The 23871-nt window shown below is 45.4% G+C and overlaps 1 protein-coding gene across 1 annotated transcript in view; it reads right to left on the bottom strand.

Moving 5' to 3' along the window:
* Positions 1-23871, bottom strand: part of trappc12 (trafficking protein particle complex subunit 12) — a 51225-nt gene that overhangs the window by 6956 nt on the left and 20398 nt on the right. The window contains exons 4-9 of the mRNA XM_079262673.1: positions 17846-17959; positions 15989-16127; positions 12749-12861; positions 7957-8029; positions 7068-7141; positions 2866-2964 (exon numbers count right to left, since the gene is read on the bottom strand). Of these exons, the coding sequence (XP_079118799.1) occupies positions 2866-2964; positions 7068-7141; positions 7957-8029; positions 12749-12861; positions 15989-16127; positions 17846-17959 (612 nt within the window). The remainder of the gene's footprint in view (positions 1-2865; positions 2965-7067; positions 7142-7956; positions 8030-12748; positions 12862-15988; positions 16128-17845; positions 17960-23871) is intronic.

A 23871-nucleotide genomic window follows, 5' to 3' on the forward strand; every position in this document is an offset into this window, starting at 1 on the left:
TGAAGTCGTCTCTGCATCAGCAGCCGTCGTCCGTCTACTAGAGAAGCAGCGAGACGCTTTGTCCAGCGTGACCTCCTGACCTGTAGCGATGTGGAATTATCCAGAACTGCGTCTTTGTTTCAGATAAAACGCGGAGCCTGGAAACGAGACGCGTCTTCAGTTCGAAGTTGGACGAATGAACGTAAAGAACTGAAGCGAAGGAAACGTGAAGCTTCAGCAGCAGCTCGGAACGAACTTCAGGAGAGATCAACGTTACTTTGCTGCAACTCTGAGGCCGTCTCGGTCTCCGTCCCCGTCTCGGTCTCCGTCCCCGTCTCAGTCTCAGTCTCCGTCCCCGTCTCAGTCTCCGTCTCGGTCTCCGTCCCCGTCTCGGTCTCCGTCCCCGTCTCAGTCTCAGTCTCCGTCCCCGTCTCGGTCTCGGTCTCCGTCCCCGTCTCGGTCCCCGTCTCGGTCCCCGTCTCGGTCTCCGTCCCCGTCTCGGTCTCCGTCCCCGTCTCCGTCCCCGTCTCGGTCTCCGTCTCCGTCTCGGTCTCCGTCTCGGTCTCCGTCCCCGTCTCGGTCTCCGTCTCGGTCTCCGTCCCCGTCTCGGTCTCCGTCTCGGTCTCCGTCTCGGTCTCCGTCCCCGTCTCCGTCCCCGTCTCCGTCTCGGTCCCCGTCTCGGTCTCCGTCTCGGTCTCCGTCCCCGTCTCCGTCTCCGTCCCCGTCTCCGTCTCGGTCTCCGTCCCCGTCTCGGTCTCCCGTCTCTGTCTTGGTCTCCGTCTCCGTGTTGGTCTCCATCTCCGTCTCCATCTCCGTCTTGGTCTCCGTCTCGGTCTCCGTCCCCGTCTCGGTCTCCGTCTCCGTCCCCGTCTCGGTCTCAGTCTCAGTCTCAGTCTCGGTCTCCGTCCCCGTCTCGGTCTCCGTCCCCGTCTCGGTCTCCGTCTCGGTCTCCGTCCCCGTCTCGGTTTCCGCCCCCGTCTCGGTTTCCGCCCCCGTCTCGGTCTCCGTCTCGGTCCCCGTCTCGGTCTCCGTCTCGGTCTCCGTCCCCGTGTCGGTCTCCGTCCCCGTCTCGGTCTCCATCCCCGTCTCGGTCTCCATCCCCGTCTTGGTCTCCCGTCTCTGTCTTGGTCTCCGTGTTGGTCTCCATCTCCGTCTCCATCTCCGTCTTGGTCTCCGTCTCGGTCTCCGTCCCCGTCTCGGTCTCCGTCTCGGTCTCCGTCCCCGTCTCGGTCTCCGTCTCGGTCTCCGTCCCCGTCTCGGTCTCGGTCCCCGTCTCGGTCTCCGTCCCCGTCTCGGTCTCCGTCTCCGTCCCCGTCTCGGTCTCCGTCCCCGTCTCAGTCTCCATCCCCGTCTTGGTCTCCCGTCTCTGTCTTGGTCTCCATCTCCGTGTTGGTCTCCGTCTCCGTGTTGGTCTCCATCTCCGTCTTGGTCTCCGTCTCCTCTTGGTCTCCGTCTCCGTCTTGGTTTCGGTCTCCGTCTCCATCTCCATCTTCGTCTCTATCTTGGTCTCGGTCCCCGTCTCCGTCTTGGTCTCGGTCTCGGTCTCCGTCTCCGTCTTGGTCTCGGTCTCCGTCTCCGTCTTGGTCTCGGTCTCGGTCTCCGTCCCCGTCTCGGTCTCCGTCTTGGTCCCCGTCTCGGTCTCCGTCTCGGTCTCCGTCTTGGTCCCCGTCTCGGTCTCCGTCTCGGTCTCAGTCTCCATCCCCGTCTTGGTCTCCCGTCTCTGTCTTGGTCTCCGTCTCCGTCTTGGTCTCCGTCTCCGTCTTGGTCTCCATCTCCGTCTTGGTCTCCGTCTCCGTCTTGGTCTCCGTCTCCGTGTTGGTCTCCATCTCCGTCTTGGTCTCCGTCTCCTCTTGGTCTCCGTCTCCGTCTTGGTTTCGGTCTCCGTCTCCATCTCCATCTTCGTCTCTATCTTGGTCTCGGTCTCGGTCTCCGTCTCCGTCTTGGTCTCGGTCTCCGTCCCGGTCTTGGTCTCGGTCTCCGTCCCCGTCTCGGTCTCCGTCCCCGTCTCGGTCTCCGTCCCCGTCTCGGTCTCGGTCCCCGTCTCCGTCTTGGTCCCCGTCTCCGTCTCCGTCTTGGTCTCCGTCTTGGTCTCCGTCTCCGTCTTGGTCTCCGTCTCGGTCTCCGTCTCCGTCTCGGTCCCCGTCTCCGTCTCGGTCCCCGTCTCCGTCTCGGTCTCCGTCCCCGTCTCGGTCTCCGTCTCCGTCTTGGTCTCCGTCTCAAATATTTTTACCACAACGTTCAGTTTGTTTTATTTTGCTTTAAATATTTATTTTGTTGTTTTTATAAAGTCATAGAAACGCTGCTTTATTCTCTTTTTTAGGATTATTTAATCTGTTAGAACACTTTCAGTGTTTTTATGGTTGGGATTTCTCCACGACGAGGAGACGTCTGCCGGCGTGGCGATGTCCTTGTCTGGGATGGGCGGGGGGGGGGGGGGTCTGCACGGTAAGCCGACAGTTGGCGATTCTGTAGTCACTGTTTGCTTTATGTGGACGAGTGTGAGACAGTGTGTGTGACGGCTTGTTGTTCATGAGTTTTGAACCTGTTGTTATTGCGCAACACTGCTGCCTGGAATAAAAAGTTCGGTAGAATAAAGACGTGGCAGGAAACATGACGAACCCGCAGATCGTTTATTCTGTTATCTTGTTTCTACTTCCTGTAGGATCGGCTCCGCTTACGACCTTCTTGGCAGTCGTTTCTTTCCTACTGGTTCGTGCTGCACGACGACGTGTTGCTGCCGTGGAGCTTATAAATACCGACGCTCCGTGAAGTGTACCATGTGTCTCTGCGTCCACACGCTGCTGTGACAGAACACCGTTCCATCTCAGCACGTCAGCCTCTAACAAACCTCTAGTTTCTACATGTTCTACGTGTTCATGTGCAGACCTGCAAGAAGATGCGTCCGATTCCACTGAGCAGCTGCACGCTCTGCTGGGGTTCGTACTGGATGATGGAGTGGTACGTCTCCACCGCCAGAACGTAGTCCTGAGGACAAACCAGAGAGGGACAAACAGCTTTAAGAGAGGAGGAGGTGAATAAAGGAGCGTGTGAGGGATGAGGTGAAAGAGGAGACGAGTGTGAGACAGGTGGAGGGCGAGCGGGGTGGAAATGAGCAGGGTTTGGAGGATGGAGAGAGAGAGGGGGCATTAATCAAACGTGGAGTATTAGCAGGGCGACGTGACCCTCCTCCCCCCTCCACGCCGAGCCGCTACACATCGCTCACACGGTGACTGAATGCTGAGCGCCGCGACAGAGAGGTCAGACGGGGGTGTACTGGAAGCGAGCGCAGGACACGAGCACGTGCACCCAACATGGCCACGCATGTTGATGCTGCGGTGCTTAGAAAACGTTCAATAAACTGGATTTAAAGCTGCCAGAACCAGAAAACCAGACCTGAAGCAGGGTGGGAACGTTTACGGTGCTGCAGGATGCTGAGCAGGATGACATCACCAGGTTTATCAAACAGGGCTGTACATTTTATATATATATATATATATATATATATATATATATATATATATATATATATATATATGAGAGATATAGATATAAATATATATATATATATATATATATCTATATGTATATATAGATAGATAGAGATATATATCTATCTATATATCTATATCTATCTATCTATCTAGATAGATAGATAGATATATCTATAGATATATATATATAGATATAGATATATATAGATATAGATATATATATATATAGAGAGAGAGAGAGATAGATAGATGTGTGTAAACAAAAATAAGTTTTAAATATATAAATGAAAAAGATTAAATTCAGAATTATCACAAATAGTAAATTACACTTGTATACACTTTTATAAATATATAATATTTTAAATTAAAATATTTATAATAAAATATTAAATAATGTAAATAAAATGTACAAAATTTACTAAATCTGATTGAAATGAAAAAATGTGTAAAAAAATATTTTAAAAAAAGAGTAAAAATATAATTGAAAATTCTGTTATTTTTCTTCAGAAATGTTGGTAGTTCATAATATTTTGCAAAAGTATTGTTTATTCAGTGTCACATATTTCAGGCTTTTCGACCAGAGAAGAACCAGTGCTGGTACTGGAGCCAGTACTGAGGTGGTTCAGCTCCGGTGTGGTGAAGGACTGGTTTTGGTTTCGACTGAAGGAGTCGGGTCGGTGCTGCGTCGTCGTCCTTTTTCTGATCTGCAGAAATCTTTTGTAAAATTTGTTAAACTAATAATATTATTGTTATTATTCCATCACTATAAGTGATTATTTTAATCTTACAGATTATGAGAGAATGAAGACACATTGCATAAACCAAGTTGTTCTGTTATTATTTGGTAGGATTATATCTAAGTTTATGCTTCTACCCACTCCTTTTGAACCATTTGTCATTTGCTTTATTTCTTTTTTTATATTTGTCATTATGTTAAAAAAAAAAACTTTCTAAACAAAAATAAATAAATAAACAAAACCCAAACTTTCAACGCTCATATTTTGGCCAGGTAACCCCAGTAACGGTGGCTCTTTGACCAGCTGCTGATGCACGCAACGTGAAGCGGTTCCAAATTCTGGCCCAGCAAAGAGTTGGTGCCAGGATAGAACCGGTTTTGAGAACCAGGTGCTTATGCAGTCGAAAGCCAAAGAACCGGTGCTAAATCTGGTTCTGATTTTGAACCAGCTCTGGAACCAGCTCGGTCGAAAAGCCCCCATTGATCACATATTTATTACTTGTTTGCACTAAAACAAAAAGATAAATGTGAAGTTTGAGTCATTTATAGGTTACTATGCTGTTATTTTACTGGCTAGGCTCCCTGGAGACCAGATTGTTCTGGACTCTGCAATAAAACATAAACCAACAGTTTTGGTTTAAGAGGTAAAAATGACTCTACAGGGGGTGGGTGGGTTAGGCGTCACAACATCCTGAAATATTTAGACTTATATTTCAGCTGAAGTTGCAGCGTTTGGTCTCTACAGCAGCCTGGATAATTCAGATGTGCTAAAAACCTAAAACGTTCTAACTAAATAACACAAAGTGCTGCAACGACGGAGGAAGAAAACAAGTCTGAGCTGCAGAAAACAAACAGATGTGAAGACTGACCCAACATGTCAGGCTGAAACGATCCAGAATGTTGATGCTAGGAAACGTGACAGTACAGGCACGCCTGAAGAGGATGTTTCATGGCTACAGCATCATATGTTGCCATGACAACACGCCAGTGACAGCAGCGGTGGATGGGAGTAAGTAAAAACATCAACTTTTCTTCACGTTCAAGCTGGTTGAAACAGTATGAAGGTAATGAATTCTCACTGTTTTCTCACATGGAAGAACATTTTCCACCTGCAGCAACAGAACAGCTGATTAAACTGGACCGGACTGGAACATCCTGCTGGTGACGCTGGGACGATGCAAGGAGGCATCGTCCAGTTCATGACGAGGACTTTATTCTAATCTGGTTTTTTTACTTGATTAGAAGAACTGATTCCAAAACTCCAGGACAGGTTTTGTTCTTGGATTCACCACAAACATGTTTTACTGAAAGCATGCCAGCATCATCTTTGTGTTTTAACCTCTTTAACAATAATAATGGTGAATCTTGGAAGCCAATAAATTATTTGTAATCTTGTCAAGAAAGTTGAAAAATATTGGAATTATTGCATGAATCTGCATGTAGAAGCTGAACCTTTTCCTCCCAGTCAGCCTGCAGACGGGATGTTTTCAGCCTCAGCTGTCAGATTAAAAGGCTAAAATGATGTAAAAACGGATTTATCAGCATATAGTTATTCCTGCTACTATCTACCTGCTATCCTCACTGCAGCACCTCCACCTCAGCTGCATCCCAAACGTCTTCTTGGCTTTATTCCAGCCATAGAGGATCATTATTTTCCTGCTTTTCTCATCACTTGTTGATCTTTGGCTGCTCCTGATTGGACGTTACCGTCAGTTTAAGCTCTCTGATTGGTGGAAAGTCTGACAGGAAGTGTCTTCATCATCATGTCCAGGTGGAAATAGAGGTCTCTTAGCAACATGGTAGTGATGGTGATGAAGATGTGATAAATAATGGTGGATTTACCATCTAGAGTCTCTGAATAAACACTACATGTTGTGTCTGGATTGTAAACCTCCTGGATGGGATGTAAGGGCTTCTATAGATCACCTGAAGGGTCAGATGTCCGTCATGTTTACGATAAATGTACAAAGTGACTCGTAGAAGGAAAAAATAGAAATCTAGATGATTTTACTCGGGCCGGAGGGAAACCATCACGCTACATTAAGAATGTCTAAAGTTCTAGTCTTTCTAATGGAGACATTTTAATGTGTTTGTTAAATGAGGAGTTAGCGTGACTTCTATCTTTTTTTTTTTTTCCTTTCTTTCTCTTTTGTTGTCCTGGTGTATGTATCAGATGTGTATGATAATACTGAGTATGATCAGTTATGCACCCCATGACTTCTTCTGATACTGTCATTGTCTTTCAATGTTTCAAATTTGTACTTGGAAAAAATGATAAATAAATTATACATTAGAAAAAAGGAGTTAGCACGACTTTTTAGTTACAATGGCTGAATTTATTTATGCATTTTGATGCATCATTGTTGACTTTGGTTCCTAATCCAGAAAAGGGGGGACAGATTCATGGTTCTTGCCTCAGGCAGAGGAGTTTAAGTAGTGTTTATTCAGGAGTCTCTGAATAAACACTACATGTAGTATCTGGATTTTAAACACTTAGAAAATATCTGTAGACTAAAGAATAAGCATCAGCGTTCCTGAGACACTGTTTATAGTATAAATGATGCTGTTCAGGAGGAGATTTAAGGGTTAAATGTGAGACTGAGCTCAACCTGCTGGAAAAGGGTGTAATACCGACTCTCACCACTAGATGACACTGTGTTTCTGTCCACCGCCTGAACCCACCTCCCCTCCTCTTTGCTCGCTCTCTCACTGACCAAGAATCCAATTAGTGGTCAGTCTGTGGGGATTTCACTGTGAATCCTCCACCAGCCTGGCATCAGAGATCTCTGACACACACACACACACACACACACACACAGCGACACACAAGCGTGGGCTGACAAACACACACATACACCTACCTTCATCAGCAGCAGGCAGTTGGCTATGGAGTACATGACCCGACTGAGACGAGACCTCCACAGCTTTAGAGATGCTATAAACAGGAAGAGAAGAAGAAGACAGGCAGGAAAAAGAGGCTCAGAGACTATTTTCACTCCACCTGCTTGTGTTTCCACACTCTCATTACAACCCGCCGTACACCTGGGTTATTTTAAGCCGAGATGTTGAGGAAGACACTGCGGCACACTCCGTTTTCCTCTTCCTCTCCTGTGGAAGAGCCTGTTACTATTCATCACGGCGCATTTGGCTGTGTGTTAGAGCAGGAGGAAGAGGAGCTGATCACTCAGTTTGGTTGGGATGTGTGGGAGCGAAGCGCGGCGTGATTGACTCGACTGCCGCTTGTCTCTGCGGGCGGAGGAAGGACACTCCATCGCGAGCTAGCTCCTCATACATGCCTCGTTTTCCAAAAATACTAACAGCTCATAATGCACGTTTTGCATGAGTACGGGGTGTTGTACACCGGGTCTGTCTGTCGGCCCATTTCCATGGCCCAGCAGTGCAGATGCGAGTGGATTGGTAGGATTGATCTGTATCGATCTGCTTGGCGTGAAGAGCTGGAGAGAGCATTTGATATTCAGCGAGCGTACTGGAGCAGTGAGGTGCTAAACACTTTTTAGAGCACCGCATTGGTGTGCGGTTGAGGCCGAGTGTGTATGTGTGGCTGAGCTGCGTATGCTGCAGTCCTGCACCAGGTGTGCATCTGCCTCAGTGTGTGTGTTAACCACCAAGGCCCGTGACCTCACTCTCCTCCCACGGAGTGATGCAGTCTGGGACTGCGGCCAGGTCTGTAGCCACAAGTCTGTCTGTGTGTGTGTGTGTGTGTGTGTGTGTGTGTGTGTGCGTGCTTACCTTCCCTGTTCTCCTGTGTGAGGGTGATCATGCTGCCATCCTCGGCCAAGCCTTTCTCCAGGTTCTCCAGAATCTGTCGACATACGAGGATGAAACCTCAGCACGTCTGGATGCTGCTTATGTTGGGGAATATTTTACAGAGAGGACACGGCAGCCGATGGCTAACACAGCTTCAGTGTGGGACAAGGGAGGCCTCTCTTCAGAAGAAGCCCTCTGATTATATTGGCTCATCTCTGCAGCATTGCTTCTTTACATGGGAAGGCATGTCACAAGCTGCTAATTATACACTGTCCAAGCTGACCGCTGGTGACTGCTGTTGGTCGAGTTGCCATGTCTGCGACAGATATCATCTTTTACCAGGTGCAGAAGCTGAACTTGGATCAAATCTAACTTCCACACTTACGCAACTGGATGCACATTGTAAATAACCACAAGTAATTCCTAAAGGTAATATTTTATTTTAGCACTTGCTGCTGTTAACGTTCCGTCAACGCTTTTATTTTGAAGGTACTTCCGCCCATCAGTTGTGGTGGTGCGAGCACACTTACCGGCAACTATCTGATGGTAAAAATGTTACAGATTTCCAGAAAAACGTTTTCTTTTCTTTAGATGATTCGCAGCCCCCTTGTTAGAGGAACAAGGTATGTTTAATATGTTTATAACGGGACTATTGGGATGTTTATATTTTCACATAAATCAATTTTATGAGTTACTGCCAGATTTATATTTATTGTAAAGGATGTAAGAGTCGGATAGTTACTTAAATGCATTTTCTGTGTATTTCCCAGATCTTACGGTGAATTTGCAGGTTTACTGCCATTAAATCTAAAAAGTCATCAGTAAAGTCTCATCCTTGAGTCAGGGGTCTGCTACACAAATGGTGTATAGATGTGCACAATGTTAGACGGTAGCCAACGACTGTGTCCAACGACTGTGTCCAACGATGATCGCCAACGACGGTCGCCAACGACGGTCGCCAACGACGGTCTCCAACAACGGTTGCCAACGACGGTCGCTAACAATGGTCGCTAACGACAGTGGCTAACGACGGTCGCTAACGATGGTAGTTAAGGACGGTAACTAACAATGGTAGCTAAGGACGGTCGCTAAGGAGGGTCGCTAAGGACGGTCGTTAACGACAACTAATATTTTCACAGCACGGCAGAGTTTCTTCCTGGATGAAGGTGATGCTTCTGGAACAGAAAATGTGATAAATGCTATTCTAAAAGATTTTTCTGAGGTTGCAGGTGGATCGTAGCAGCCAGCAGAACTGTGTGAAGCCGGTTCATTTTGTGTATCTGCTTCTCCTGCACATCTCCATCATCATTAGGCGGTCAAAACGACCTTGTATGACACCAATGAAGAGCTGAAATACAGAAACTAAACCTCTCACTCCTTTATTCCAGGCATTACAGCTACTGTGTGTAATATTACAACTACTGCTAAGATACGAGACTGTAAACTTTACAGTACAGTGAAAACTTTGGCAGTTGTGAGCTAACACAGTTAGCAATTTCTGATCCTGGTTGTTCGATATCTATCAGGTTCATGTTTTTAAGGTAGTACTTGTGCATCAAGACTCCTGTGTGGATCTACAGTCACATCCACTTGTTCAACTTCCTGTTAACACAAATATCCAACACCAATCACAAGGCAGCATGTCGTCATGGTGAGAACGTTCGAATGAGGAAGATTTTAGGTTGTTGGTCTGGGTGTTTTCACACAACCATCTCCAGTGTTTCTAGTGAAGGTCTGAAGGGGAGAAAATATCCAGTTTAGAAAATGTACAGACTGGTTGAAGATGATGGAAAGGAAACAGGAAGTCCAATAAGCACTGGTTCCAACCAATACATGCAGAACATAAAAGGAGATTCTCATGGTGATGAGGTGGAACGGGAGATTCTAATGGTGATGAGGTGGAACGGGAGATTCTCATGGTGATGAGGTGGAACGGGAGATTCTCATGGTGATGAGGTGGAACGGGAGATTCTAATGGTGATGAGGTGGAACGGGAGATTCTCATGGTGATGAGGTGGAACGGGAGATTCTCATCATGATGTGGTGGAACGGGAGATTCTCATCATGATGTGGTGGAACGGGAGATTCTCATGGCGATGAGGTGGAACGGGAGATTCTCATCATGATGTGGTGGAACGGGAGATTCTCATCATGATGTGGTGGAACGGGAGATTCTCATCATGATGAGGTGGAACGGGAGATTCTCATCATGATGAGGTGGAACGGGAGATTCTCATCATGATGAGGTGGAACGGGAGATTCTCATGGTGATGAGGTGGAATGGGAGATTCTCATCATGATGAGGTGGAACGGGAGATTCTCATGGTGATGTGGTGGAACGGGAGATTCTCATCATGATGTGGTGGAACGGGAGATTCTCATCATGATGTGGTGGAACGGGAGATTCTCATCATGATGTGGTGGAACGGGAGATTCTCATGGTGATGAGGTGGAACGGGAGATTCTCATGGTGATGAGGTGGAACGGGAGATTCTCATCATGATGTGGTGGAACGGGAGATTCTCATCATGATGTGGTGGAACGGGAGATTCTCATGGCGATGAGGTGGAACGGGAGATTCTCATGGTGATGAGGTGGAACGGGAGATTCTCATCATGATGTGGTGGAACGGGAGATTCTCATGGTGATGAGGTGGAACGGGAGATTCTCATCATGATGTGGTGGAACGGGAGATTCTCATCATGATGAGGTGGAACGGGAGATTCTCATCATGATGAGGTGGAACGGGAGATTCTCATGGTGATGAGGTGGAACGGGAGATTCTCATCATGATGAGGTGGAACGGGAGATTCTCATGGTGATGTGGTGGAACGGGAGATTCTCATCATGATGAGGTGGAACGGGAGATTGTCATGGTGATGAGGTGGAACGGGAGATTCTCATCATGATGTGGTGGAACGGGAGATTCTCATTGTGATGAGGTGGAACGGGAGATTCTCATGGTGATGAGGTGGAACGGGAGATTCTCATCATGATGAGGTGGAACGGGAGATTCTCATGGTGATGAGGTGGAACGGGAGATTCTCATCATGATGAGGTGGAACGGGAGATTCTCATGGTGATGAGGTGGAACGGGAGATTCTCATGGTGATGAGGTGGAACGGGAGATTCTCATCATGATGTGGTGGAACGGGAGATTCTCATCATGATGAGGTGGAACGGGAGATTCTCATCATGATGAGGTGGAATGGGAGATTCTCATGGTGATGTGGTGGAACGGGAGATTCTCATCATGATGAGGTGGAACGGGAGATTCTCATGGTGATGTGGTGGAACGGGAGATTCTCATGGTGATGTGGTGGAACGGGAGATTCTCATGGTGATGTGGTGGAACGGGAGATTCTCATGGTGATGAGGTGGAACGGGAGATTCTCATCATGATGTGGTGGAACGGGAGATTCTCATGGTGATGAGAGGGAACGGGGGATTCTCATGGTGATGAGAGGGAACGGGGGATTCTCATGGCGATGAGGTGGAACGGGAGATTCTCATCATGATGAGTTGGAACGGGAGACTCTCATCATGATGAGTTGGAACGGGAGATTCTCATGGTGATGAGTTGGAACGGGAGATTCTCATGGTGATGAGGTGGAACGGGAGATTCTCATGGTGATGAGGTGGAACGGGAGATTCTCATAATGATGAGTTGGAACGGGAGATTCTCATCATGATGAGGTGGAACGGGAGATTCTCATCATGATGTGGTGGAACAGGAGATTCTCATCATGAGGTGGAACGGGAGATTCTCATTGTGATGAGGTGGAACGGGAGATTCTCATGGTGATGAGGTGGAACGGGAGATTCTCATTGTGATGAGGTGGAACGGGAGATTCTCATGGTGATGAGGTGGAACGGGAGATTCTCATTGTGATGAGGTGGAACAGGAGATTCTCATCATGATGAGGTGGAACGGGAGATTCTCATTGTGATGAGGTGGAACGGGAGATTCTCATGGTGATGAGGTGGAACGGGAGATTCTCATCATGATGTGGTGGAACAGGAGATTCTCATCATGATGAGGTGGAACGGGAGATTCTCATGATGATGAGGTGGAACGGGAGATTCTCATGGTGATGAGGTGGAACGGGAGATTCTCATGGTGATGAGGTGGAACGGGAGATTCTGCTGATGATGAGGTGGAACGGGAGATTCTCATGGTGATGAGGTGGAACGGGAGATTCTCATCATGATGTGGTGGAACGGGAGATTCTCATCATGATGAGGTGGAACGGGAGATTCTCATCATGATGAGGTGGAACGGGAGATTCTCATGGTGATGAGGTGGAACGGGAGATTCTCATCATGATGAGGTGGAACGGGAGATTCTCATTGTGATGAGGTGGAACGGGAGATTCTCATCATGATGAGGTGGAATGGGAGATTGTCATGGTGATGTGGTGGAACGGGAGATTCTCATCATGATGAGGTGGAACGGGAGATTCTCATCATGATGAGGTGGAACGGGAGATTCTCATCAGGATGTGGTAGAACGGGAGATTGTCATGGTGATGAGGTGGAACGGGAGATTATCATCATAACTAACCCTCAACTAACACAGTGGAGATGATAACGAGGACAATGAGGGTATGTTTGTACCTATTTCTGCACAGCAACAAACAACAAGTTCTTCCTTCATGTTTCAGACGTCGAACAGCCCATGTTGCGAATGTGGAAGTCGCTCATTGAGCTAATTCGCTGTGTGAACGGCTGACGTGCATGGAGCCTGTGTTGTGGTATTTGTGTGTCTACTAACAGCAAGGCAGACGGTTCTGAGGCTGTGCAGGCGGTCCAGAGCCTCCTGGGGTTTGGCCAGGTACTGGGGAAGCTCAGCATGCAGCAGCCGCATGGAGAATGGGACCATCGAGCCTGGAAGCAAACAAAACAAGGAAAGGATGGGTGGAGGGATGCCAGGAGAGAGGAGTAAAGATAAGAAGAAAACAGGAGAGGGAGGAAGAAAACGTACGAGGAAAAAGGGGACAAAAGGAAACAGGGTGGGATAAGAAAACAGCAGGGATGTGATGGGGAGAAAAGGCAGCGAGAGAAGAGACAGAGAGTGCAGAGATGAGAATATAAACCCATCCACCCACACACAGACTGTACACAGCCCTGGAGGCAGGAACCTACAGATGGCATTGAGCTACGTATGGCTGCTTATTAAACCCTCTCATCTCTCCCTCTCCGTGTGCTGCACAGCTCCATCACTCATCTCTCTCTGCCTCATCCCTCTGTCTCTGCCTCTACGTCTCACACACACACACACACACACACACACACACACACACACACACACACACACACACACACCCCTGAGCACAAGCCTGTGTTCAGGTGAGTCCCCAGGCTTTGATCAGGGTCTCTTTGATACTGTCATCTGATCTGAAACTCAGCTCGCTAGTCCATCTTTGGCTGCAGCTTCTGCCAGTCTGTGTGTCTCAATTTCTATCTCCATTCTCCATCAGCTCCTGCTTTCTATCTAACCCGTCTAGAGGACATGATGCAATGATACACTCTCCTCCATACATCAGTCAGGTAGAGAGTCATACCATTATATAGAATCTGATGAAAACGCCCCACATGGCATAAAGGTTTCTGAATAATTTATCTCTAAAAAGGAAGAAAAAAAAGCATCAGATTGTGCAGGGATCCAACTTTGGATTGTTAACTGCAAACTTCGTCAGGAGCTTCTGGAGGTGGGAAACAGCAGAACTCATGCAAACTGTGTGTAATCATGAGAAAAACGTTTTATGAGGGCGAGCGGAGGCCCTGCAGCGTCATCAGTAACCCCGTCCAGCAGGTGGATCAGCTGTTTTTAGCTCATTTATTTGCAGAGCAGTTTAAAGTTTTTAGGGAAATGTCCACTTTTTCCCCCCATTTCTGGCGTGTAGATCATCAATACGTAGAGATGAACTCATTTTAATGTCAGTCCCTCCAGGATTTTGCAGCATCTTTTGCATTTTTTGCAACTCCAAACATCTGATTTTCAGCAGATTTGTAAAAAGTTGCAACAAAAGTTGGGATAATTATCTGTGTTTTGCTTTTATTTTCCTGCGAAAGTGTCACAATTTCTATAGACTCTTTGGGACCAAATGCCGGCTGAGGCAGCAGAAGGTTGAAGCAGGAACACTTTAACTTTTATCAAAAATAAATCAACAAAAACAAACAGGACTTGGTCCAGGAATGGAAACATAACAGGCCATCAGAAACTTCTTCAAGGCGTTCTGAAGTGTTCAGCAAGAGCTACCATCCTGCAGGTTTTAGTGTTTCCCTGCTGCAACACGCCTGATCCAAATCAACGGCTAATTAACAGGCAGGTGCTGTGATTTGTCACTGTTTGTCGAGTGCTTTCACTTAATTTGTTCAAATCAAAATAAGTAACTAAATGTTCTGATATGTTACTGTTTTATTATAACTGATGTCATTATGATCGATGCATTTTAAGAAAGAAACATATTAAAAGATGGACGCTTTATCTTGTGAGTTAATAAGAAATGTTTTGCTACTGTCAGACTGTGTGAGAGGTAAAACTGAAAATGTTCTCAAAGTTCTCAGAGTTCATGTTTGGAGTGTCTAAGAAACCTGTCAGGAGGTGTTTAACAACGCAGTTCAATGTATTTGCAGCTGAATAAATCAATAAACACGTAGATGAACCAACAATACTGCCATCAGTTGTATCAAAGTAATGTACTGATTCTGTAGTGATCGATTTGGATCGATTTGTAGTGACTGAGCAGAGTAACCAATCAGACTTCACAGCCTGAATCTGCATAAGTTTAATAAAACTGTTGATGATGTTCTGGATCTTGGAAAATATTAAATAATTGATTATACAGTGAAAATAACTACATTGTTTTTCATTAGATGATTTGATATTTTGATTAGAAAACTTAATGAGTAACTTTAATGGATAATGTTTGTTTCTATTTCAAATTTTAATGAATAAATAACATTTTATTCATGTATTCAGGTTGTATCTGTTAAAGTTTGGCAGTTTTCTTCCTCTGTATGAAAGAGCCTCCTGGTAGTGGGAAGGATTTAGTGACACCTAGTGGTTCAGCTGCAGACTGCATGTAAATAAATAACTACTTTGTCTAATGAGTCACGTATTTAACACATTTACTACATATAAAACATAAACTGCATATTATTGCTGTGTTTGCTAAGATAAGTGAGTCTTGGCAGAATTATATGTTAAACTATGTATGACTCCATCTGCATTCACTTCATTTAAGTTATTGTTTATTATTAGAAGCAACTTTTCATGACAAATTAATAAGAGACAGAAATATGATTTCTTTTCGAGTCCTCGGTCGATTCTTATTCTTCATCAGAGTGTGAGAGCATGGGGCGGCCATGTCTTAAGGCGTTGACAGAGAGCGAATGTGGGTAAGAGACAGTCAATGCGACCGTTGGACTAAAGAAATGTTTGACTTCTGGAGATAGGCAGCCAGCTTATGCCAGTTTGTCTCGGAGCACCTAGCAGGGCATAAAGCGTTTTATATTGAGCAATGGAAAGTCAATCGCTGCTCTCTTTAGAAGGCGGAGCAGTGTAGCTTCAAGTGTTTGTTTTGTTTAGTGTACGAGTGTGTGTGTGCGGTTGTGTCTCCGCTACTGCCTTCGCTGTAGTAGCCCGAGGGGCGAAACAAATCCAAAGTAATGGGAATACATTAGAGGGCAATTCAAGCAGTGTAAAAAGAAGAAAAACAAAACCAAAGAACTGCTCGAAACAAGTGGAGCTGTTGGAGCTTCTTGACGATACAGTCTGATATCAAGCTCCTGGCAGAAACTTTGCTTTGAATATTAAATTTGACAGTAATGGTACGCTTGTGTGTCCAGTAAAACGTGGGTAAAATGCTAAATCCTTGCAGAAAGCAAGCTGATAAAACACACAGTCTTTACACTTTGACTCAACCTTCTGTTGGCTCTTGGAGGGAATATTCAGAGCGGGTTTGGACTATTTAAATACCAAAATGTTTGTGTGTTTGCGTGCACGTACCTCTCCTCCCAGGGTAAACAGTAGGGTAAAACTCGTAGTAGAGATCTGGATGGTCCAGGTTGCCAAACGGTTCAAACTCCAGCTCGGCGTTTTGGAAAAGGTTCAACTTTGTGAGGAGAGCCAGCCGCACAAACCAGAGCTGGAACACACACAAAACACCCCATGCTGGGAAAATGTCTAAACATTCAGCAGAAAGCAGTGAAAGAGATTGGACATCTGCTCGCAGCCCGGCCGCCTCCTGGTCCACGCCCACCTGGGCACCTGGTTAGGGATGCACCTATCTGCGTTAATATCGGTATCAGCATTGCTCTGATAAGTAAAACTAACAACAGATATTTGTTTCCGGCTGTGTCAGGTGACGGGTTCGCCATGCGCCACTTGCTTGGTTCTGCAGCACGACATCGTGGAGTGTTAAAGTGAGAAGGAAAAGCAATGTCAGCAGTGCGGCTGAAGGTCAAGGTGTTCAGAGACGATACTGAAAAAGAAGTAAGTAATACACGGCAGGTCGGAGTAATGCGCGCAGGAAGCTGCATCATACTTGTGGAAAAAAGTCTGTCAATGAGGAGGAGTCTGGTTCTAAAGTGAGAAAGTTTACAAAGTTATTGAACAGAAAATAAGAACAGAATAATACAAATTGGAATTTGGAGAGACAGTTCAGAGGTCCGACGGGGCGAAAAGTCTGAAAATGCTCTAAAGATTTCCAGACTAAACCATCCTTTTACCCTCGCATAAGGACGTCAATTGCCTGACATTATTCTAAACAAGCATGGTCTGTTATTAGCTGTAAAACTCTTCAAAACAAGAGCGTTCTAGTTAAACAGATCCCAGATGTCTGAATGCAGACATCTCAGGGCTTCTACTTCATTTGCTATGACTATAAGGGGAGTAAGCAGACACTTTCTAACCTAGCTTAAGTTCTTTAGTTCATCATGACCTTCTCCCACAAAGCCATAATCAGAAATGAATTTATGCTAGGACTATGAAATATATGAAAATCTAAGTTAGAACATAAATTTTCCACAACAATACTGAAATCCCATCTGAAGAACCACCAAGCAGAGGTTCACAAACAAGAGCAAGAAGCTAACGCTGCTAACGCTAACTTCAATTTTGTACTGAATTTGATCATCTTAAACTTAGAAAAATACATATGATGTCAGTAAATACTGGTTATCAGCCATAATACTGATGTTAATCTCTGTAAAATGTTCATATGTTTGTATCAGGGCATCCCTTTCCCTATTTTTATCATCATTTTTCAGCAGTGAATGCATCACATCAGAGATGGTTGGCAAGTCGGGCTTCTCATAAGTTTGCACACATAGTACATAAAATCAACAGCAGCTCTGGTGGACAATCGCTGCTGCATCGTTGTGACTTTTGGGTTTTAAAAACTCAATTCAACATGTAACAGACGCTGCATCCACCATCACTCACCTGAATCACAGCTGGAGAGCTTAATCTCTGTAACATGAACGCTAATGTTAGCATCGATGATAGCATCGAGCCACAGCAGCGTAAACGTTAACTTGTTACTGCATTTTTACTAAAATAATGTATATAATAATATATAATGATAATATATAATAATAATAATATATAAAATAATAATCTCCAACAGAGTCACAAACACATTAACTGTGAGAAAGAAGGAGACATCTTACATTTGCACCTTTAACATGACACTCAATGCATCAAATATACTCCTAAAAACACTGTGTGGGGTATAAATTAAAGCAGAAGTTAAACATTATGTGGCCTGTTCTCACTAAATGCTGTGAATTTTATTTGCTTTTATGCAACATCAGTTTTCCTTTCAGTCACTTTTAATGGATGGACGAATGATTGGTGACTCACCTGCAGCGAGTCGGTGGTGTGGGAGCTGGGCTGGCCGGCCTTGCCGTATCCCTGGCCGTGAGCTGTCAACAGGCGGCCCGTCAGATCCACTGCAGCCCGCCAGTTCTTGCTGCTCTGCAGGGGAGAGGAGACAAAACACGTCTGAGTCTCGCCACACTGATTGATCGTATTACCATAAACACACTGTGATTAGCACTCCAATGTGTCTTGACCTACTTGCCATTTTCAATGACCAACATCTCTGCATGTGTGTCATGTTTGAAGGATAATTCTGGTTAATTACAGACTCCAGGTTTTAGGGTTTTGAGCATAATCTTTTAGTTTTTATAGTAAATTAATCAAAGCATTTCTAAGTTCTGAAAAGTGTCAAAGATCGACCTGCAGCCTCAGTTTTATGACTCATTCTTGACTTTTAAAACAGCTTTTTCCTACCAATCTAATGAATGAATTAAAGGCTGTGCTTGTTGCCTTTAAAAGCAGTTTATCATGACATCCACACAGAAGGTTAAAGCGAAAAGAAATCCAGAAGATGAGGAAGAGTGCAGTCCTGTCTGGATCTGAGAAAACTTTTCAGACAATTACTGTTTTTCTTGGAAATCAGACTGTAAAGGGTCACATTGTTCAAAAGCATGTGTGACGGCGTGGTGGCGCATTAATGATCATGGCTGAAGTGCACACCATCCCTGTTATTAACCTCTTCATCACAAGAGCCCCACCTTCCAGAGATGCCAGCAGACAGCAGGAAGCAGCAATGCTAACATGTAGCATAGCAACATGACAGAGAGAAACTCGACAAAAAGACTCGACCAGCATCGGCATCCAAACCAAACACAGTTCCAACCTAGCTCTGTCACGGTAACAAATTCTGCCATACGATTAATTGTCCCAGAAATGATTGCAATAAACGATAATATTGAGCTAAGTGATTATTGTTGTCATTTTGAGACCATTTTCAACTAAAATAACAACAATGCCATAATAATGCAAGTTCACCCTTTCAGAGATCAGCATACTTTAATTTCTGCTGAAACAGATCAAGATTTCGTGGTTGTCTGGAAAATGTGGTCTCTAAACTAAGTAACACAGTTACATAGAGTATGGTGAAGCTCATATAAAGGGACATGTTTGGACTGGACCAGAGGTGGAATGGTAAAACTGAATGTCTTTAAATGCCTTCTGTATGTAATTTTTTATGTTATTGTCAGGTTGTGGAATTGCGGTTTGTAACATGAATGTTCATCCAGACGATTCATACTGGCTGTGAAATGTTTGCAACATTTTTCAACATTAAATGACAGCATGGCTTTACCAACCACGCTGTCTGAGTGCACGCCATGTTACACAATCCTGTGTATTAATCTGTTGGTTAAACACCCCAGTGATGGTGGACTGTTGGGAAGATGGAGCTAAGCTGTTCTTTAAGATCTTTTTTTCCCCCCAGCTGGGAAAACTGCAGTTGATGGCTGTGTTTTAAGCGTAGATGGAAGCTTGTCGTACTACCGTGTTTACTTAATATTAGGGCTGTGTCGATAGGCTTTTGTCCCGATTTGATTCAATTCCGATTTTTTGGGTGCCAATTCAATTTAAATTGTTATTCTCACAAATTTTTTTAATATTGCTGATTTTTGTAGATTAAAAAACCAAAAAATGTATAAAACTTTTTTTTTGCTCATCATTTTTCTTAATTTCAATTAGGAAAGAACAACACAGCAGCCAAATCATTATTCTGCTGCTATAATGCCCAAGAAGACAAGTAGAAAGATCAATAAAAATAATAACAATCACAAAAATTTTATAATGGATTATTTTTATTTGAAAAAATTTTTTTTTTGATATTTTTAAAGATTTTTAAATTGTGAAGCAAAAAAAAATCCCGATTTTTGATTTTTCGATTCAATTTTCTCACCCCTACTTAATATTGTCTTAAAACAAATGTGGCACTTGAGAAAAGAAAGACAACTGGAAATGATTGCGTCCAGCAAACTTATTGGACACATTTGTCTTCTCATGCGATTAATTGACTGATTGTGACAGTTCTATTCCGACCCCAAGCAGAGAACATGAGAACATCACAGGCTCAACTTTACAGCTTCTGATCTTTTCTCCACTTCAACCAAACAGAAAATAAAATATGTAAATGGATAAAATCAGGTCTAACTGATGCAAAACTCCAACATTACAACACAAAGAAGAAAATCTGCAGGATCGTGGCCCTCGAGGACCAGAGCTGGACACGCCGGTTTTAGAGAACAGAAGTCACATGTCCTGTCCGGTCCCCCACGGTTGGTTTCTTGTGTGACAACCGTTTAATTTACATAAACATCTGCTTTACTACCTACTCCTCTTCATCAGCTGTCTTCATCAGAAGGGTTGCCGTCAGTTCCCTTCCTACTCTGACACACTGTCGTTCCAATCACGCTCAACCTCCTCAGACTAAAGCTGGAGTTTTATTCGCACCGCGCCTGCGTTGGTCGGGACGGATGTGGAGATATGCGATCGAAGGGGAAAAGTGTCATGTTGCCCTTCTTTGGCAGCAGGCCTGGTATCAGCTGGTCAATCCCCAGTTTCTGTCGATGTTCTCTAAGTATTTCCTGTTGTACAACAATGATGTTACCTGCACGGTGCGATGTCTTAACCGGATCATGGAAGCAGAAGAAGAATTAGTTTCTGGGTTAATTATCCATCTGTTGAATGCTTTGCAGTGAAAACAAATAGGAGGAGATAAAAACAGATCAATAGACAGGTACAGCACGCTAATCATGTCCGGTGTCTTACAGGTAGGGATGAAGAGAGACACTTCATCTGCGTCAGAATGTCTGTGAGTGGATTTGATGATCTGGTTTGTTGAGCTGTACCCCATGTTGTCCAGCACATTACCCACGGTAAACACACACACTCCGTCCTGCTGCCATGATAGCTCCATCCTCGCAGGCAGTCTGAGGCAGATTACTTCATTAGGATGCCGATGTTTGCAGGTGCAGGCGGCCTCTCACATCTGGATGCCATTAAACTGACCCATACTGGTGCATTTAAAATCCATCTAAAGAACTACGGAGCAAATGTGACCCAATGCAGGCCTCAGCGGGTAAAATTGGTGGCTTTTTACAAAAGTATAACATTTTAAAATATTCTAAATTCTCTGTGTTTTCGGTCACTTTTGGTAAATTGATCAAATTTCAGGCAAAATGAATGTTTATGTCAAGGTTCGAGGAGACAGAGAGGCAGGAGGCAGAACAGGTTTTCATCCAATTGACAAACTCCATGGAAGACAAGACTGAAGCATCATGAGGCGACAACAGACAAGAACACACATGAAGCCACCACAAGAATAGAAACCAAGGGATATAAATGCAGAAACAGAAGAAGACCCAGGTGAATTGAACAGACTAATTGAGTCCAGGTGAACTTCATAAACTGGAAACAAGGCTGGACAGAAATCACAACTTCAAAATAAAACAGGAAAGAACAAAAGACACACAAACCATGAGAGTTCAGGGTGTTTTACTTGCTGTTAAATGTCAAAACGGGTCAAATCAACCCGTTAATCAACGAATCTGTGTGTTAACGATACTTAATGTACATGAATCAATGCTGCAGAAAGCACAGTGGGATCATTTTCCTCCCTTTTATGTGTTTTTTTAAGTAAATTCATTTTAAATGATTTTTAAATAGTTTAAATCATGGTTGTTGTGAGTGACTGGATTTATTGTGTGAGTTTTGAAGAACCTGTCTGTAAATCAAGTTTCCCATTTAGGACAATAAATTGAATCTTGAGAGGGGAACAAGGTCGTGAAGTTTCTGAGTGAAGAAAAATAAAAGTTGGTCATGATTATGGAAACAACAATCCTCCCCTCTGAGGCCTCCCCGGAAGCATCCACAAGACTCTGCACGGCGGTGGAGTCAGCCATGAAGGAAGCAGCGCTCTCTGCAGAGACCTCGACAAGAACCCGGTTTGAAAATAAAAACTCTTCGTAAACTTTGTGGACCGGCCAAAGAGAAACGTGGAAAATGTCACGACCTGTTTTTCTCTTCATGTCAGAGAAGCCCAACAGCTACACTTCACCTCACTCTGATGGAGAAGCTCGGATCAGCAGCCGAGCCTACGAGCAAACTTTCCCTCTGTGGGAGGAAGGATGGAAGGTGAAAGATCAAAGATGCTCGGAGATCTTCGTTTTGTCACCAGATGTGAGAAGATCATCGAGGAGTTGGAAAAGAAAGTTTCTGAAAGGAAGCCTGGAAGATGTGAGCTTATCTCTCCCTCTACAGACAGAATATCATCAAACCATTCCAGCAATCTGGAGGAATTTCAGGGTTTAAGTCTGAGCTGGACATGGTGGTCTCTGATCCCTCAGACGGACCTGGAACCAGAACCACCAGCATCCCCAGCTGGCAGAACAACAAGGATCATGGTGGAAACATGCCAAACGGACTGGACTGAGCTGCATGTCAACCTGGTCCAGAGTTCCAGAGTCCACTCTCTGGACTCTGGGGCACCGGGATGGACCGGAAACACGGTGGACTGGACTGCGGTCGGACCAGTCAGCGGTCCAGATCTTTCTTGGAGGAAATGGAAAAAATAGTAGAAGAAGCAACCAGACTGTTGCCGGGAAGAAGTCGAAGATAACTTTTCCCTGGCGGTACCGGATCGGATCAGATCGGGGTTCTGATGGTACAGGATCGGATCGGGGTTCTGCAACAGTACGGATCGGATCAGATCGGGGTTCTGATGGTACAGGATCGGATCGGGGTTCTGCAACAGTACGGATCGGATCAGATCGGGGTTCTGATGGTACAGGATCGGATCGGGGTTCTGCAACAGTACGGATCGGATCAGATCGGGGTTCTGATGGTACAGGATCGGATCGGGGTTCTGCAACAGTACGGATCGGATCAGATCGGGGTTCTGATGGTACAGGATCGGATCGGGGTTCTGCAACAGTACGGATCGGATCAGATCGGGGTTCTGATGGTACAGGATCGGATCGGGGTTCTGCAACAGTACGGATCGGATCAGATCGGGGTTCTGATGGTACAGGATCGGATCGGGGTTCTGCAACAGTACGGATCGGATCAGATCGGGGTTCTGATGGTACAGGATCGGATCGGGGTTCTGCAACAGTACGGATCGGATCAGATCGGGTTCTGATGGTACAGGATCGGATCGGGGTTCTGCAACAGTACGGATCGGATCAGATCGGGGTTCTGATGGTACAGGATCGGATCGGGGTTCTGCAACAGTACGGATCGGATCAGATCGGGGTTCTGATGGTACAGGATCGGATCGGGGTTCTGATGGTACAGGATCGGATCGGGGTTCTGCAACAGTACGGATCGGATCAGATCGGGGTTCTGATGGTACAGGATCGGATCGGGGTTCTGCAACAGTACGGATCGGATCAGATCGGGGTTCTGATGGTACAGGATCGGATCGGGGTTCTGCAACAGTACGGATCGGATCAGATCGGGGTTCTGATGGTACAGGATCGGATCGGGGTTCTGCAACAGTACGGATCGGATCAGATCGGGGTTCTGATGGTACAGGATCGGATCGGGGTTCTGCAACAGTATGGATCGGATCAGATCGGGGTTCTGATGGTACAGGATCGGATCGGGGTTCTGCAACAGTACGGATCGGATCAGATCGGGGTTCTGATGGTACAGGATCGGATCGGGGTTCTGCAACAGTACGGATCGGATCAGATCGGGGTTCTGATGGTACAGGATCGGATCGGGGTTCTGCAACAGTACGGATCGGATCAGATCGGGGTTCTGATGGTACAGGATCGGATCGGGGTTCTGCAACAGTACGGATCGGATCAGATCGGGTTCTGATGGTACAGGATCGGATCGGGGTTCTGCAACAGTACGGATCGGATCAGATCAGGGTTCTGATGGTACAGGATCGGATCGGGGTTCTGCAACAGTATGGATCGGATCAGATCAGGGTTCTGATGGTAGGTCGGCTCAGGGTTCTGAAAGCAACATCTGCGGCCGTTAGGAGCACATCTCTTCCAGTGTCGTTCTTG

This window comes from Telmatherina bonti (genome assembly GCF_933228915.1).
Source record: "Telmatherina bonti genome assembly, chromosome: 22".
Classification (NCBI taxonomy): domain Eukaryota; kingdom Metazoa; phylum Chordata; class Actinopteri; order Atheriniformes; family Telmatherinidae; genus Telmatherina; species Telmatherina bonti.